General features: G+C 43.9%; 1 protein-coding gene across 2 annotated transcripts in view; it reads left to right on the top strand.

Annotated features, from left to right (window-relative positions):
- Nucleotides 1-777: 777 nt before the first annotated feature.
- Nucleotides 778-16273, top strand: part of POC1A (POC1 centriolar protein A) — a 69386-nt gene continuing 53890 nt past the window's right edge. The window contains exons 1-7 of one of the 2 annotated variants that reach the window (XM_079317310.1): nt 778-901; nt 2046-2130; nt 2786-2957; nt 3776-3955; nt 5055-5162; nt 6377-6492; nt 10777-10910. In XM_079317310.1, coding sequence (XP_079173436.1) covers nt 884-901; nt 2046-2130; nt 2786-2957; nt 3776-3955; nt 5055-5162; nt 6377-6492; nt 10777-10910 — 813 coding nt within the window. In that variant the 5' untranslated portion in view covers nt 778-883. The remainder of the gene's footprint in view (nt 902-2045; nt 2131-2785; nt 2958-3775; nt 3956-5054; nt 5163-6376; nt 6493-10776; nt 10911-16273) is intronic. The other variant, XR_013775749.1, reaches the window with a different exon arrangement.

Below are 16273 nucleotides of genomic sequence, written 5' to 3'. Positions count from 1 at the left end.
GTCAGTGTCTCTGTCCATAGGGTCTAATTAATAGTGCTGTTCCTAGACAGAGATAAATAGAGTTGGATGAAATAGACTTGAGTTTGCATTAAACCACTGGAAGAATAAACCTTTCTCAGTTGTCCTGAGCTCTCTGCACAACCCCAGGGTGAGTTCCTATTTTGAACAATTCCAGTCCAAGCAGAAGCAATCGATCTCCCACCAGTTGAACCAAATCTTGGAAGTGACCAGCCCTGCTTCTTAGCCCTCGAGAGCACGGGCCTGTGGCGCTCCCCTGGCTGAGATCCGGGGACCGTCTCCACCGGGCACTGGAGCCATTCATTCCCAGAGCACGAGTGAGGCAAAGGAGCGGCGTGGCTGGGCACCGAACGGGCTGCCCAGGGAGCGACACCAAGCCTGACAGACAAACTGATACAACAGCGCCGGAAGGGGCCTTCCCCAACGTCCTGAGCCCCCTGACAGGGCCGGCTGTCCTCAGAGGAACCCGTTCCACGGGCCTGAGGAGCGCCAGCACGGCGCCCGGCCCCCAGCACGGCTCCCTCAGCCCGGGCCCGCCCCCCTCGCCCCGGGCCCGCCCCCCTCGCCCCGGGCCCGCCCCCCTCGCCCCGGGCCCGCCCCCCTCGCCCCGGGCCCGCCCCCCTCAGCCCGGGCCCGCCCCCCTCGCCCCGGGCCCGCCCCCCCCGCCCCGGGCCCGCCCCCCCCCGCCCCGGGCCCGCCCCCCCCGCCCCGGGCCCGCCCCCCCCGCCCCGGGCCCGCCCCCCTCGCCCCGGGCCCGCCCCCCTCGCCCCGGGCCCGCCCCCTCCGCCCGGGCCGCCCCCTGAGGGCGGGGCCGCCGCTACGGGGCGCGCGCGGCGCGGGAACCGAACGGCCGCCGCGGGGCATCATGGCCGCCCTGAGCGAGGTGAGAGCGGCCGGGCCAGCCCGGAACAGCCACTGCGAGGCCGCTGCGGCGCAGCCGGGGCCCCTCGGAGTGCTTGGGGCACTGCCGCTGAGCGCCGGTGGCGGCGGCAGCAGCCCTTGGGCCGTTGTGTCCGAGGCGGAAGGGTTGTGGCTGTGCAGGGAAGAGTGAGAGGGGAAGGCAGGGCTGGTGGCAGCCCGGGGGTGTCTGGTGCTGTGGGGGGCTCTAAGGCCGGGGTGGCGGAGGGAAGCAGTGCTGGGCTGAGGAGGTGTTCTGTGGGGCTGGGGACAGAGGGGCTCGAGGAGCTTATTGCTGCTGTCGCCCTGGGTCTGGGGTGCTGTTGCAGTTGGGGTTGGTTTGTGTTTGTGGAGAGAGGCACCCCCAGCCTGCTGGAGGCGTGCTGGTCTGCGGAGGGCTGCCCTGTTCTGGGTTGGGGGCTTGTCTGAGCAGGGGCTCTGGTCAAGTCCTGAGAGAAGAGGCTGTGGTGGGCATTGCCAGGGAGGCGGGGGCAATGCGTGTGAGAGCAGGGGTTGAAGGCTGATCAGCCTGTCCTGAACTCTGGGCAGTTTCCATGTGTTAAGACCCCTTGCAGTTTTCTGCAGACTTTTGCCTGACCTCAGGCTTTTGTTGGCCTTTGCAGCAAGGTGCTGTGGTTGTGTGTTAGTCTGTTTTGCTGCAGTTCTCATTCCTCCTGCTTGTGTCACCAGGTGTGTTAAATCTTGCGAGTTTGCCTCTTCTGTGCAAATAGTGGCCTCTTGGCTACACCTCAGCTGAGATGAGCAGCTGTCAGAACAAAGCTGAGCTTGGCTGCCTGCTCAGGTGATCATGGAAATGGCTTATCTGCCCTGCAGTCAGCTTTAGAGTTTCTGTGCCAGCAGCGTGTTGTAAAAATGCATGAGGGATTTGTGCGGTCACTCAAGAGCCAAGCTAATAACAGCTTGGATAATTTGCTTCTTTTAAAATTTATGGTATATGTGAAATTTGTGTTTTGTGTTGTGCAGTTGCCTGTACAACAGTTCTTGCCTCTACCTGTTTTTTGTAGTGTGAATATGTAAAAAAATATAAATATAAAGAAGAAATATAATGTGATTTTATTGTGCGAAGATGGTTCTTAAATCTGTAGTGTCTGAACATTCTTGTCTTCTAGGAAGATCCATCACTGGAGAGGCACTTCAAAGGCCACAGAGATGCTGTCACTAGTGTGGACTTCAGTAGCACTAAGAAACAATTGGGTAAATTGTCTGTGTTTTGATGGCCAGAGGATGAAGAGCTGCTTAGCTTTAGTTGGGGGGTGGAGCAGTGGAGGTTCCTGAGCTCTGCAACAGGAAAAGGTCCTGCTGGTGCTTCCTGCTAACAGCAAATTGAGCACTGCTCCACTCACTTTGCAAGCTTATGTTTTTAATATGTTGTGAAGAACTGCTGAACTGACTGTGGTCAATATTTTGCCACAAGGGAGAGGTGTTGGAGGGAAGATGTAGCCAGGGTGCTTTTAAGTCCCCAACTCACCTTCTGCTCTGTAGTGACATTTTACCTGCTGCAGCTGATTCCTGCCTCTGCCAATAAGAAAGTGATGAGATAACCTTCATTTCCTGAGTGTGTGGAAGATTTACAACCTGTGTGGCTTCTGCCTCTGAAGCTATTGCATGGCTGGACTCTTGGAAGTAAATTGTCAGTCTAAAGTAATGCATCACTGGCCTTGGTTTTTTTGACCTACTAATGAAATTATATGCATGACAATAATGAAATATACAGCTTTCAATAGACTAGTGAAGCTGAAGGGCAGTGTCTTGAGGCTGCTGGAAACTATGACGGTGAACTAAGTGTGAAATGCAGTTTTAGTGTAATTGGAGAACTAATGCAAGTTTTGTTTTTCCTCTTTTATTTCAGTCAGTGGCTCAATGGATTCGTGCCTGATGATCTGGAGTATGAAGCCTCAGATGAGAGCCTATCGCTTTGTGGGCCACAAAGATGCAGTTCTGTGTGTCCAGTTCTCACCTTCTGGTCACCTTGTGGCTTCAGGCTCTAGAGACAAAACAGTGCGTTTGTGGATCCCTAGTGTGTGAGTACCTGTTCCCTTCTGCCTCTCTTTGTGTTTAACTATGGCTTGGAATTTCTCCTTACTTTTTTGTAGCAGTTCTCTGGCTATGGGACAGGGAAAAGAAGAACCACTGTGTCTTTTTCTTCTCTTCAGTCTGTGACTATGGAGCTCCTGCTGGTACAGTACATGCTCGAGGCAGATTTTGGACCAAGAGTTCCATAAACTTGTTGGATCTCTAAATATGCCTTGTGTTTATATGCCAGAAAAAAAATGCCTCTTGCATCTATTTGGAAATGATGTGTAAAGAAAAATGAACACATTTGAATTGTCTTCCCTGGCCGAGTTAATGGCAATTTACTCACAGCTGTACAGCATCAGGTGTGCTGAATTCAGTTGAGTTATTTCTTGTGTGATGTGGCACTGGAATGGCCAGCTGAGTATGGACCATTACAGGAGGTGCTTGCCTGCCTTGCAGCAAAGGACCTGCTAACAGTACCTCAGTGTCTTTTTACACTGATGTTTTCATAAGTGTTTAAATGGTTGCACAAGTTAGCTGTAGCATTTTTTCCCCCTATACAAGAAACATGGGCTGTTTCCTGTTGGATTTTTCTCCAACATGGAACTGGAGCAACTGGTTTTAGCTATGTGTTCTGTATTGCTCATGGAGCATGAGCAAGTTTGGGATTGATCAATGTTTTTATCCTAATGTGGTCATGTGCAGTTCTCATAAAGTGGTGGTTACTAGCACTGCTCAGCATACAGCAGCTCTGTGTTTTCAGGTACAGAATGTCTTTGCTGCCCTGTTGTGCAATTTTAAAGAGCTCTTCTCTTTTGTGTAGCAAAGGAGAATCCACTGTGTTCAAGGCTCACACAGGAACTGTGAGAAGTGTTCATTTCTCCAGCGATGGCCAGTCCTTAGTTACAGCTTCTGATGACAAAACAATCAAAGTGTGGACAGTTCACAGGCAGAAGTTTCTGTTCTCACTGAACCAGCACATCAACTGGGTTCGCTGTGCCAGGTGAGTGTGACTCTCTGATGAACAGAGATGGAGATTTATCCCTTCAAAGCAGAGGCTCAGTGCCATGGTCTGGTGCAACACATTTCTATTCAGGGTGATTCAGGTGTGTCTAGTGACTGAAATATATTGCTGACCTGCAGAGGCATCCTTTGAATAATAGTCAGCACCCACTTTGTCTTGCTCCAGTAATCTCTCTCAAACAGAGAGTGACTTGCTATGTCATTTGTTCTGTGTTTTGTTTTTACCTGGTACAGAGAATTCTGTGTCTTGCTAATAGAAAAAAAAAAAGGTTTATACTGTTATTTCAGCTTAGTTTCTTTACACTTGTCATGCCCTTTGTTAAAATGATTACCTGTGCTGCCTCCAAAATGCTGTAAGTACTGCTGTGGTGATAACATTATTTCCTGAAAACTGTTTCAGGTTTGGTTTCAAGGAGCTATTTATGCATATGTGTATCTAGGATAAAGCTGTGGTTCCTCCATAGATGAAAAGTTCACTACAGTTCTGGAATGTGGTGGTGGCAGTGGCTGGTAGCATTATAGATCCCCAAGGAAGAGCAGAAAGGATGGTTTTCCAGTATGTCTGATGATCTGTAGTTAGAGACTCAAGTCCTGATTCTGTAATGTGTATGCCTCTGAAGGGAGATATGTACCTGTCTTGTATATGATATTTTGAGATGGGAACTTAATATATTCTCCTAAGGCACTGGAATGATGAAAGCTCTGCTGCAGCTGTTTTCTTGTGAGTGACTGTGTTGTTCTGAACTCTTGTGTCAAAGGCAGGAATTGTTTTGAATCAGGGCAGAGAAACAACTTAAGGTACACTTAAATTGAAACAAGACACAAGATCTTAAGTCAGATTCAAGACTTTTCTGAGGGTTATTTTACATGCTCATGGAGTTAGGGATAGTTTGAGTACTTAGGCCTTGCTTCTTTTTCCCTCAACTTAATGATTGGATTTTCACTGTGACTGATGCCTCTGTGACCTCTTGAAAAGTGAGATGTGTTTACCAGCATACTTTGACACCTGGCAAAATTCAGTTGACCCTGTACTCCTTTTATTTGAGGGGTTTTCTTATTTGCTGTAACTGTTGCCTTAGATTCTCTCCTGATGGACGATTGATAGCATCATGCAGTGATGATAAAACTGTCAAGCTGTGGGACAAAAACAGCAGAGAATGCATTCACTCCTTCTGTGAGCATGGAGGGTAAGTACCTGGTGGTGATGTCTGAAGTGGGGAATTTACACCCAGTTTGTGAGGTTCAGAGGTCCCTGTCTTGGCAATTATAAAACAGCTTAGAAAACCATTAGCACCTCTTACAAAAGTAGCCAGTCTGAGGGTCCAGATCAGAATTGCCCTGGCCCCTTTGACTGCTCAAGGTTAGTACTGTGAAGGTTCTATTTCAGTGACTGTCCAGCACATCAATCCTCAGTTTATTTGTGCTTATTTATTTTTGGAGATGCTTAAATTCCTTATTTCTTCTTTTATTTTGCTCTGAGTTGACGTAAATTAAAAGTGCAGAAATCTACTGACAGAATGGCACTTGGATGCTTTGATTCATCTTCACGTTTTTAAATAACAAAGTTATTAAAAAACCCCACTTTGCATTCAGATAAAATAGCTGTTACATTTGAGTGTTGAACCACAGCAAAAGATAATTTACTCAGAAACATAAAAGAGCTCTTCAGAGAACTGGGGCTGGAATCTCCCTAACTTATTGCTGCACTGGATTTCTAGTGCAATATTGCATTCTTTCTAGGTAAGACAAATTCAGACATCACTTTTTTCAGTGCTCTTAAGTATATGTCTTGTCCAAACAACCAATTGAAATAACTTTTTCAGCACTTGCTACAAGAATACTCAAAAGAAAATTAATTTTGTCCAGTTTGTTTGGTGAGGAGTTACAAGGTATCTTTCCCAGAAGAGGCTGAAGCTTTTATTTTATTCATCTGTTCAAATTAAAAATTTATTTGATTCATGTCCAGAAGGAAATTTGGCCTCATCAGGCACAAATTCACTGAGTTCCATCTTAGATGTAATTAACAGAAGAAAAATCTCTGTTCAGTCTTGTACACATCACTCTGGAAATAATGTTAATTTAATAGAAGACATATATTATGCAAACATTAAATGAAGACTTGAAAATGTTGTTGTGACAGTTGGATCCATCAGATTTCAGTAGGTTTGTGTCTACAGCTCCTACACCTGTAATGTGAACTGCTGAACATGTGCTTAGGTAGGAGCCTGCAGTCTGCCTCGGGTTACAAGCAAGGTCTTAAGAGAAATTCAGCAAAGTAAATTTCATCTCCTCCTTTCCTTGATATTCAGTGAGTCATGATGTAGCCTCCCTTGTTGAAAAGGCTTTTTTGCTCTTTGGCAAGAGTTGAACATCAGCAGTTGGGATTGATTGCCATTGACAGGTTTGTGAACCACGTGGATTTCCATCCCAGCGGAAACTGCATTGCCGCAGGGGGCACGGACAACACGGTGAAGCTGTGGGATGTCAGGATGAACAGGCTGCTTCAGCATTACCAAGGCAAGTCAAGAGTTACAGGAGTTCAACCTTTCCATGTATTGATGCTAATTGCTCTGAAGTCCAGGGATTGTTTCTCCATCAGCTGCTGCTTTTCCAAGAAGACACTGGGTTAGGCCTGCAGCAGGAGCCTTTCTTCACCAGATGTCATGTTTTGCTTTGTGTTTAGCTCCAGAACTAATTCTGAAGCTGACCTGTGTTGCAGGTGGGCATGAGTCTTAGCTGTGATGCCATTTGGCTCCTATTCAGTGTTATTGAGAGGGTGGTATGCAATAAAAAGGGCATGGCCTTTGCCTCTGAGTAAGCCTACAGGAGGAGTCAGAATTGTATTCCAGCAGTTCAAAATGTTAGGTTCTTTAATGAGAAAATCAGGAAAAGTTAAAAAAAAGGAAAATCTAAAACAATCAATTGCAGTTCTATTCTATGATGATGTTCATGGTTCCTTTTCCAGACTCTGTTTTTCAGTTTCCATATTTAGCTTTCATGATGCCAAATGGCATCTCTTCCCATTTCCTGTTCTTGTCCCACTGATTAGTGCTGCTGTTTGGTAGATCTGGATAGGAAAAGGTACTTTCCCATATCTGCCAGCTTCTTTGAGATTGATTGACCTGTTCTGTGCATTAGTTTCTTGTGCTGAAATGTGACTCTTCTTTGCTAATAACAGTTTTTAAGGTTGCTGTGATATTTGAGGATGAATACATACTCAAGCACTGTTTCCAGTGTTGATAGCTTATTAAACTTAAATTTATTAAACTTCACTTTCCCTGAGGAACTGCTTCTGACATGCTTGTAAAGCAGATCAGACGTAGGGCTGGAGCTTGGTGTGTTCTTTCTGCCCTCAGCCTCAGCTTTTGTGTGTTCCTGCTGTGACAGTTTGTCATTCTTCTGGATCACAGTCACTCCCAGCTCTCTGATAGTTAAAAAAATCTGATAGAAACCAAACTTTTTGATGACTGTTGTTCCAATTAGTCAGTATTGAGCGTGCAATTTGTGTAATAAGTATTGTTAACTTGTGGCCCATATCAAAACTTGGAAACGCCTTCCTGAAGTCTTGTTGCTAAAATCAGTAGTGTTTTTAAATACTTGGGCAGTGTCAGGTTGTCCTTTAACCTGCTTTATCAGCTTTTCAATGGTGGCAAGATCTGCAGTGCATGTTTCCAGCCACAATGTAACTTGGCTCCAAAGTAATCTCTTCCTGCTTTCCACTTGCTGCTATTAAATTGTCCAAATTTAATGTGGTTTAGGCTTGGCTGCCAGGTTTATTTTTTGTCTTGGAATGGCATATTTCCCTGGTATCCCACCCTTACTGAATGGCATTTTAGTGTGACACCCTTGCTATTGAAGTGATTGTTTTCCTGGGGTGAGTGTTATTTTTAACAGCTACTGTGTAAATCCTGTGTATTAAACTTTGAACTAAAAATAGTAATAATAGCTGAAGAAACCTTGAATTGACATGGTGGCTTTTTGCAGTCACTTCATGCACCCGTGGCCACAAACTGATGTGTTTGTAACATGCTCTGGAGATATGTTTGTAAGTCCTGCCCTTCTGGGGATTTATACTCGCCTCCTTTTGGCTAAATCTGGTTTAGTTTTGTGGCTCCCCTGTGAGGCTGCTAGTCCTGTCCCACTAGATGGCATCTGTGCCTTCAGAAAGTGCTGCTGCTGCCTGATTTCCAGGGAATCCATTTTAAACATGGAGTTGCTTGGAGGAGTTAATAGATGAGTAGCCCTGCCTCGGGCTCTTGCGTCTTAAGGTTGGGCTGGTTTCCAGCACTGATTAGTCTTTTAGCAGTGTTGCTCTTGTTGCCAGCACTTGTTCCAACTGTGACATTTGTAAATGAAAGTTGGAAGTAGAGAGCAAGCTGCAAAACCTTTTGTGTGGTGTGTTTTTCTTTGAGCCAAGCAAAGTATGCTCTGGTCACGTTTACTGTACAGGAGAACACACAGATGCTTTATTCGGTTCTCTGCTTGGCACTGACTCTTTTGTACAGCAGGTTTTGTACAGCCCCTACAGAAATGGCCAATGTTTATTGCCTGACATTTTTTCCTTGTCCAAAGCTGTGTATGGGACACCTCTGTAGCAGGTCTATGGAAACAACTCTAACCTGTTTTTTATTCCTGTTTAAAAAAAAAAAATAAAAATTGGTGCTATTATCCAGTTTGGATGGTGCTGATGGTGGCTATCTGTTCAGTAGAGACTATGGCTGTGTCAAGTTCATCCTAATTTATCTTCTCCCTGGTGATTATTAAGAGTTGCATTACATAAAAGAAGTCTTTTGAGGCTTAGGACAGTTTTGTGCAGGCTGGGAGGACTCAGTTTTAGCTGTTAATCCTCAGTGTGAGTCCCTTAAGAGGCCCTTACCTTGCTAGGGCTTGGCTGGCAGAAGGGTGGACTTGTAGCAGCAAGTCACTGGGAGATAACACCTTGAGCTGCACTGGGTTTCTTGTTTGCAGCATGGAATCAAATGAGGTGACAGGATGTGTTGGCACTTTTTTTGGAAAGGTGTCATGGCTTGGAGAGGTTTTGTGGGAGCTATGAGCTGCTTTGACAGTAGAGATGAACTTTTCTGCGAGTTTACAAGAGCCCAGAAGTCCTTGGGCACAGAACCTGCAACTTCTTATGCAGCTGCAGTCTGTGTGACTTTTTTCCATTATGGAAAGGTTTTTTTGTGATGCTGGAAATACTTCATTTACTGTCTGGAACTTGGAAGATGTGAAATGTTGCTAACCTTTTCTATTTCTGATGTGATTCCTCTCAGGACTTTCCTTAGTTGACAAGATACATTTACATTTTTCTGAATATAGACACTAAGGGGGTGAGGAATATTACAAATTGCTCGGAATAAGATTTTCAGGAGAGGAAGATATCACTCTTTCATAAGAAAAAAACTCCACACAGACCTTTTTGTCCTTTAATATATAGCATGATACAGGGTTGGGGATAGAAGAAGATCTAGCTGTGTGATAGAGACAGAATTCACCAACAAGAATAACAGTTTAGAAGTTTCCTCTGTTAAGGTTTTCTTCCATGTTTTGCAGCAGTCTGGGTCAAGAGGAGTTGTGTTCAGAACTTAGCTGAGGTATTTAGTGTTCCTGAGAATTTCAAAAGTAGAGACATTCTGTTTTACAATTGAACAAGGTTATTTTAGCTATCTGCTTCAAATCCACATATGCAAAAATAATACTGGGTTCCAATGTATTTAAAATGGTATTTTAAGGGGTTTCTTAGCATGCAGTGTGGATTCAAAATGCACAGCAGACTCTCAACGGAACATAAATTTAGTTGGGTGTGATGTATCAGAAGTAGTAGTTTTGAGATACCAGAACATTTGGAGGGCATATAGTATAATTAAGAATAATTGGATGGTTAAATCCCTCCTCAGGCATATTAATACTCTGTAATGTCACATACACTCAGGAAGCTGGGCATATGTGAAGTACTGAGTGTTCCCATAAATAAATATGTTCAATAGCCTGTTTTATAAAAGTTTGGGGAAGGAAAAAAAGTCATGTATTAAATGTTTAATGTTACACTGAACTTCAGTGAAGTTTGACTTTTCTCCTAGAACATTTTCCTTAGCTTTTTTTCAAAATAAAACTTGGGTTTCATCTTCATGCAGGGAAAATGACTTTATTACAAGTTCACACTCTGGATAGTTTGTCTGTTTGTATTTGTTTTAAATATTGTATTTGGTGAGACAAATAGGGTGTCTGAGGAGAAAATGCTTATACTGGACCATTTTCAAGTTACTCTTATTTCCTAGTTTCTTTTAACCCCAGTCTTGGCTAGAGTCAGATAGTAAACCAAAAGAAGCTGTGCAGTGTCAACTCTGAGTGTCTTCACTGTAATTTCAGTCTTCTCAGGGTCCTAACATACAGATTTTAATCTAGAGTGACTTGAGAGTGAGACCAGCAGCTCTAGAGTAGTAAAGTATATCAATGTCCACAAAACTCTCCACAACTCTCACAAAATCCTGTAGTTCACTTGCACATACAGTACATTTTGGGGCTATACTGGAAGCTTTTGTGGCATTAAATCTCCCAGAATAACTGGCAAAGCTTCCTTTTTCCTTTCAGTAAAGTAGTGCCTATTTTTACAAGAATTGAGTTACTATTATTGTTCTCCGGTGCTTTGAAGAGCTTTTGTGGAATGTTTCCACCACAATAATTTTCCTGTTAAATTTTATAACAGAAAATTGGAATGTGCTTGTGCTTTATTTTATTCTTTTGCCTTGGGCTTATGTAAACTGGTCTTGATGACTATTATACATTTTTTTCCATCCTTAGTGCACACCTCTGTGGTCAACAGTCTTTACTTTCATCCTTCTGGAAACTATCTGGTTACTGCTTCCAGTGATTCAACTCTTAAGATTCTGGACTTACTAGAAGGAAGACTTCTCTATACTCTTCATGGTCACCAGGTGAGGCAAAGACTTTCTTACAGTAATGTACAGACTCATAAAAAACTGAGCAAATCCATGCTTGAGACACTCATTCTTCACGACCAAAAATTGTTTGAAAACTTCCTTGTGTAAAATCATGGTTATAATACTAATAATCTTTCAGTTCATCACTGTTTTGAAGGGAAGGAGGTAAGGCAGGAATGGAGAGAATGAGAAAGCAAGACTAAAAGTGAGCTCTAATATTGAGGATTCAAGTCTGATGCAGAAAGAACTCAGAGCAGCACCCTAGACTCTGACTGACCCTCTCAGCCACCCTAATGCAGCTCTGTCTCCCTCCCTCTCTAGAGAGCTGCAAATGACACTTGGCCCCCTGACATAGGTGTTTTGAAGATAAATGCTGTTCACCTAGCAGGAGACTCAAGAACAGTAGCAGTAATATAGAGGAGATCTATTTTGGGATTTGATTTGGGAACATCTTGTTAATGGACTGAATCATACAATTAAAGGTGATAAATGGTGCTGGTTGGTTAAGTTTAACTGATTGGCCTATTAGTATTATGCTGCTGGATGTGTTGCTTGTAAGGTTAATTTTATGAATGCTTGGAGCTCTCTTTCTAAATCTTAAATGGAAATAAATAGACTAATTGCATTGTCCATGCAGAGTGGGGTGTGAAAAAGCAGGACTGCCTTGAGGGTTCCCTTTCCAAAGGGACAAAAAGAACAGAAATTCTTAACCCACTTGTGTCTTTTTTAAAGTGGGGGCTGAGTTTTAAAGCATAAAAACTGGCAGGGGAAAAGGGCAGCCTGAAGCTTTTTGGAGAGAATGGGGATTGTTGTGGGCAATAATGGTATCTGTGTAAGCTGTAAAACTGATAATTCTCTCTTGTTGTGGCTTTGTTTAGTGACTGCCTTGTTTGATGTCTAAAATGGTCAAGTTTCTTCTGTAACTTCTCTTTTGCTGTATATTAATTAAATTTGCTTCTTTTTTTGTAATATTAATGGAAAAATAGGAAAACCTTTTGTTTAAATCTTTCATGAAGTAGAGCTTTTATTAAAACTGTTAAAAGGGTTCAACTGTTAAAAGAATTGGAAGGAAATAACAAATGCTGGTTATCCTAACATGTCAGCCTTGGCTGTATAAAACTGTTCTTGGAAGACTTGGCTTAGTAGATGCTTCTATCAGATAGGGGCTGCAAAGCTTCTGTTGCCTTAATCTTGTTTTCATATTTGTCTGTTGTGTTAATCTGCCTAGTGAATTCTTGGGAAGCAGCTTCCTGGAAAAGGATAAGAATCCCCCATCCCTCAGGAGGGGATGTGCCTGGTTATGGTTCAGCAGGAGGCTGAACCTGCTTTCCATTTTTCTCCCATTTCAGCTGCTAGCTGTGCCTCACTAACTGCAGTAGCACAAAAAAGAGAATGAGAGTCCAAAACTGATTATGGTGATGGAGTTTTTCAGAATGAGCAATAGAAAGTCCCTTTAGGCTAATGTGCTTAACTTGAGGCTTTGTCAGAACAATTTGTGGATCATCTATTCAAAAGTGGAATTAAAACTCCATGTTCTTCCTCCCTGCTTCCTCAGATCAGTGAAAGTGTGTGCCTCTTCCTCCTGGGAATCTAAGTGGCATTGGAAAAGCTTTGCCTTTGGCCCAGCTGAAGAGTAGCTGCTGTTGTGGCATTTACAGCTCCTTCAGTTTGGAAAAGAGTGCAAGTATTGAAGTGGCTGGTGTGGCTTTCTGGATGTCCTTAAGGGCATTGCACTGAGATATGTGGAACCAGCCCTGACACAGTCCTTCCTGCCATTCCCTGTCTGGCACGTGCTGTATTCTGGTGGGCTTGTGCTTTTATTGTCTGATTAAACAGATACCTTGCTTTTCCACTAAAAGCATATGGCAACCTGTTCTTCATTCCCAGCAAGCCACTGTCAGTGGCTGTGCTTTCACCAGGGATGGATGCACTGGGGTGGATTCCAGCACTGGCTGCTTCTCCAGCTAGTTCTGCTCATGGATAAATCCAGGTTACTTAATAACGAGGGACTTTTTGTCTCCTCTGTTACCACTGTGATTTGTGCCAGTATCCCCAAGTGGCTAAAAACAAAGTGGTGTGGACTATTTTGGTCATTAAGTTGATTTTCCTTTTTTAGTGAATGCTACAAGTTAGTCACCGGGTGGACAGCCTGTTCTGAAGATGTTCTTGAGTTGTGACTTTTTGAGGTTGAACATTCTGGTTGACACTTTGTTCCTACTTGGAGTGCTGGCTGCTGTTACATTGTTCTGGGAAGGCTGCATGCAAGTGGACACTTGAAGGAAAAAAACCTTAAGGTCCTTTAGACATACTTTGACGCAACTGCAGGAGTGCCAGGAATTTGTTAGCAGCTGATTAGCTGTAGTTTACATGGGGAGGTTGGCCAAGTTTACATTGCTGTCTTTAATTGAATGTAGCTGGCTCCTTGTAGCAGAAGGATCATTAGAGAAGTTTGCAACTTGGAGCTGACATCTTGCAGCTGCAAAGTATCATTCTGTATTGTGCTGCATATTTTGGTTCTGGAGTGCTTCAAGCTGTGAAGTGTTCTTATCTAATTCCATACAGATGAGACACTGGCTTGGTATGTAAATTCACCTCTAGTACTGAATCGTTGAAGAACAAAATATTTTGAGGCCCCTAAGCCACCCCCAGAGAGTTGCTAGAGGAGAGCAGGTATGTACATGGTACTTGTCTGCCCTTTGGAGTGGTTTAATTAGAGCATTTCCAGACTGACTTCCTCAGTGGAATGGAAGTTCTCAGCAAATATTTGAAAAACATCTATTAGTTATGCTCACAAATAAGAAGACAGAAAATGCAAAGTTACACTTCTTCAAGCAACCTTGACTTGAGCTATGAAATAGCTACATTCTACCTATCTGGGCAACATCAGTGCTCCCTGCTTTGCCCACTGACTAGTGAGCAGGTGCACAGGAAACAAATGTGCTCCTTTACTGTCAGCTAGGTGGCATTAAACATCTGTGTGACCCTGGTCCTCTTTGAAAAGTGTGAGGACAACTCAGGACTACACAGAGATCAAACAAAAAAGAAAGGTATGTCTCTTGCAAACAACATGCAATTGATTTTAGGTTGGCATTTCTGAATTTTGAAAGGAAGTAATAGTTCTCTGTCCTTGCCTTGTGTTTTTATAGACTGAAGCTTTCAGGAGTTAAAGCTGCTGAAGATTCAGCTGTAAGATGCCTGTGTAAATTTTCTCTGTGTTAGTTGTAGCCCTTACTCCCTGTTGAAGGAGGGTGCAAACATGACAGTCTTGCTCAGGAATTTCTCAAAGCTCTGTGTACTGAGAATCTTTTGGGAATTCTTGTCAGAGGTATTCCACCTGAACACATCCCTGTTGTCATTGCCACCTCTGTTTCCTGTGCTTTTCTCCTTGGCTCTCTTCCATTCTCCCTTTCCTATGTGACTGGCCCTCTTCTCCCGTGCATGAAGCAGCTGGAAGCAGTGTCAACAGTAGCAATGACTGCTGTGTTTGTTCTTAGTTCTTTTATGCCTAGAACTGATGATGCCAGGGCTGGGATCCCAGTGTGCTGGTTGCTGCTGGATTGGCTTCTCAGGCCTTGTCTCCTCTCATGTCTCCTGTTTCTCTCTGCACTAGTTAGTCTGTTCCTGGAGAGTCTGGCTGAATGTACTGGCTCCCACTTCTACATCTCTTTTAGTGGAAGTGGAAAAGGAAGCTCTCCTTTAATTCAACTGTTTGCATCCTCTAGATATTCCTTATTCCAGCTCTTAGCACTTTCCTTGTTCTCTTACCTGACTTTTCTTTACTATGCATTAGTATTTTGCAGGACTGAAATGAAAAAAGTAAAAATCTATTGGCATCCTTGACCCCACTTGTCTCTCCAGCTTCCTTCCACACCGCCTCCCCTTTCACAGTGCAGACTGTGCATCATTAAACTACTCTTCTCTGGTTTATTCCTGGACCCTCTCCAACCTGGCTCTTGTTTCTTCTGTTATGCTGAAGCCAAAATGTTAGATCTGTTCGTAACTGAAGCCTGGAAGTCTGGCCTCTCTTGACTTGCCTGTTGGTGTTGGCTCTGTTGTTGTTGAAGTGACATACCTTCTGTGCCCAGCAGCTCTGGGAGAAGAAAAGGGTGTTCAAGAGGGATTTCTCTGTGGTTGTCCACTCATTATTTATGGATGGTACACATTTATCTGCTGCCTGTGTGTAGGTGTGACTCTGGGCTCCAGTCATATTTCTCCAAACTAAACACTTGGCCTTGCTCTTAAGTATTTCTTTCAGAGACATCTATTTTTAGCTCTACCCTTGAAAGCTTTGTGTTCTGGGATGCTATTCCTGTTGTCTTATGTCACCCCTGTGTCAGTTGTTACTGATGCTATTAGCATCCTGCCAGTCTCTTGGTGGTGTAATCTGTGTCCTGGCTCCAGATCCTGTCTCTTGGTGATTAATGCATTCAAGTCATTCAGAATAGTCTGACCATCTATTCTGAAGGCCAAACGTAATGTTCTATGTAAGCTGATCAACCTGTGAAATGCTAGGGCAGTAAAGACCTTGAGGTCACTGACCTCCTTTGTAGGAAGTGGGAAAATAGGGAGAGGGTGTAATCTCTGACTCTGCACATAAATGATGTAACGTGCTGGGCCTCACCTGTTTCACCTATGCATGCAGCTAGAAATGGGCTGTCCTGGTGTTTCAGCTGCCATGCCATGCCTGTCTGACCTTGCCTGAATCTTGTTCACTGGGAATGCTGTGGCAAACAATGAGGTTTGATGCTGTTATCATTCCTTCTCTATGGCTTCCTTTTTATCTATGGTTGCTTTTCTCCATCCAGTGTTTGAGCTGTTTGTCCTTTTCAAAAACTCTGGGACTTGCCTCTACCTTGTCTGGTACTCTTTTACTACAGGAGATGAGTTGAATGTGGGTTAGTGGTCATCTTCTCACTCAACAGTTTCAGTGGATGACTTGCTCTGTTCTTCTGTACTTTTCTTCAACATTTCTGCAGCTCTCCCAGTATCACCAAAGCTGATGTTATAATTTCAAACTCTCCTGGACATGCACAAAAGCTTGACAGTCCTGACACTGACCTGCTGAGAATTAAATAGCAATGTTCTTTACCACTGACTTGACATATGTTGACATTACCCAGCCTCTTCTTCTTGCAGCTTGGTGTTTAGTCTGAGGCAAGAAGCTGCAGGGTTTTGGTATTGGTGCTAACAGCTTGTATGGAGCACCTTGGGCAATGGGGGTGCAGACTGGAAATTCTGAACCTCCAGGAAATATTAATAGAGGGCCATTTGATCCTGCTACAGAAAGAGGACTGAGTGATCCTGTAGGAGAAGTTGCTGTGTCCCACAAGTTCTGCTTATGTGGGAAATAAGCTTAA

The sequence above is a fragment of the Erithacus rubecula genome (genome assembly GCF_903797595.1).
Source record: "Erithacus rubecula genome assembly, chromosome: 13".
Taxonomy (NCBI): Eukaryota; Metazoa; Chordata; class Aves; order Passeriformes; family Muscicapidae; genus Erithacus; species Erithacus rubecula.
Note: the sequence above shows the minus strand (reverse complement) of the source record. Positions and strands in the feature narration are given on the sequence as shown.